The sequence below is a fragment of the Fukomys damarensis genome, unplaced genomic scaffold (genome assembly GCF_012274545.1).
Source record: "Fukomys damarensis isolate Sample0158 unplaced genomic scaffold, DMR_v1.0_HiC HiC_scaffold_17, whole genome shotgun sequence".
Lineage (NCBI taxonomy): Eukaryota > Metazoa > Chordata > Mammalia > Rodentia > Bathyergidae > Fukomys > Fukomys damarensis.
The window spans coordinates 17465438-17466775 of record NW_022900929.1 but is presented as its reverse complement, the minus strand read 5'-3'; the positions used below and the strand labels follow the sequence as shown (position 1 = coordinate 17466775).

General features: G+C 58.6%; 1 protein-coding gene across 4 annotated transcripts in view; it reads right to left on the bottom strand.

Moving 5' to 3' along the window:
- Positions 1 to 1338, bottom strand: part of Orai2 (ORAI calcium release-activated calcium modulator 2) — an 11241-nt gene extending 9903 nt beyond the window's left edge. For 3 of the 4 annotated variants that reach the window (XM_033764871.1, XM_019206739.2, XM_019206740.2), the window contains exons 1-2: positions 1266 to 1338; positions 626 to 881 (exon numbers count right to left, since the gene is read on the bottom strand). In XM_033764871.1, coding sequence (XP_033620762.1) covers positions 626 to 672 — 47 coding nt within the window. In that variant the 5' untranslated portion in view covers positions 673 to 881; positions 1266 to 1338. The remainder of the gene's footprint in view (positions 1 to 625; positions 882 to 1265) is intronic. The other variant, XM_010618949.3, reaches the window with a different exon arrangement.

Below are 1338 nucleotides of genomic sequence, written 5' to 3'. Positions count from 1 at the left end.
CAGATGTGGCTAGTGAAGACAGGTTTGCAAAGAGGAATGATCCCTCAAAGATGAGCTGCTCCTCACATGGAGTGACTGTGAGGGCCCAAAGACCAGCTCCGGGAGCACAGGTGGGATAACTCCCATCCTGGGGGGTCAGGGAGACCAGGGTAGTATGGCTGCACCGGATTTTTTCTGGCTGTCTGTGCTTGAGTGGCATGAAAGGAACTAGTGGTGGGAACAGTCTAGCACTGCTGTGTCTATTTGGGCTGGGACCACCATGCACCCCAGTGAGAGGGCTGGGAGGCTGAGGAGGGCCAGGGGGCTGTGTGGGGTCAGGGAGGGGAGACCAGGGGTCATCAGTGGCAGTGAGCTGGGCTCCAGTCTGCCAGCGACTAGAGACACAGAACTCAGGGCAGGGGAGTCTGAGGGCCGCCTCCAGGAAGTAGCTGGGCCACAGATGTCCCTGTGTGGGTGGGGACAGCAACAAGGGCTGTCTGTCTGCCACGAGCTGGGTCTTAAGACAACCTTGCTGGTCCTGAAGCGACCTCCTCCCAAGGGACCAGCTGGGACGGAACTCAAATCCACCCTGCATCCTGCAGTCAAGGCCTACCTATCCTCGGGGGTGAAGCAGTCTGGTACTTACACTCCAGGCTCAGCAGGGGGTGGGCTGGGACAAGATGGAGGCGACATTTGTCAGAAAGCCCTGGCTCCAGAGGATGCTTTTCTGGCTATAATTTGTTTTTTGTTTTGTTTTGTTTTTTGCTTTTGTCTTCGTGAGGAGCACAGGAAAGAGTTGTAGAAATCTCTCTCAAGATTAGGGATTTTCCGTGGCAGGCTGGTTTGAAACAGCTCCAGGAGTAAGGCTCTGGAGTGCCTCTGTCATGACTTCCTCTGAACATCTGGGGCACAGGAAATGTCTGTCACAGACCACCGTGGCGAGGGGACCTGCAGCTGCCACAGGGGGCCTCCTAGAGACGTGCACCTGCATCTCTGCCTCTTCCCTTCGAGAAGCCCCAGTGGCCGCAGAGCTCGGATTCTGTGGGCACCGCATTGCGCCGGGATCCCACGGGACTGGGAGACGCGACGTGCCATCCTCTCCTCCCCCAGCCATCGTCTGCTCTATCTGCTCCATTGAAACCCACCCAGGAGGAATCCCCGTCCCTTTTCCATCAAGTATCCCTGACAACCCCACCCCAATCTGTGTGGGGAAACCCCTCAAGCTCTCCCCTACTTGCCTCCCTAGGGCCGAGGGAGAGGTGGGCGCATCCGCCTGGAGCACTTACCGGAGCTGCGCTAGTTGCCGTGTCCCGCTTCGCTCCGGGACTCGCAGCAGGCGGTGGCGCGGCAGTGCAGCCG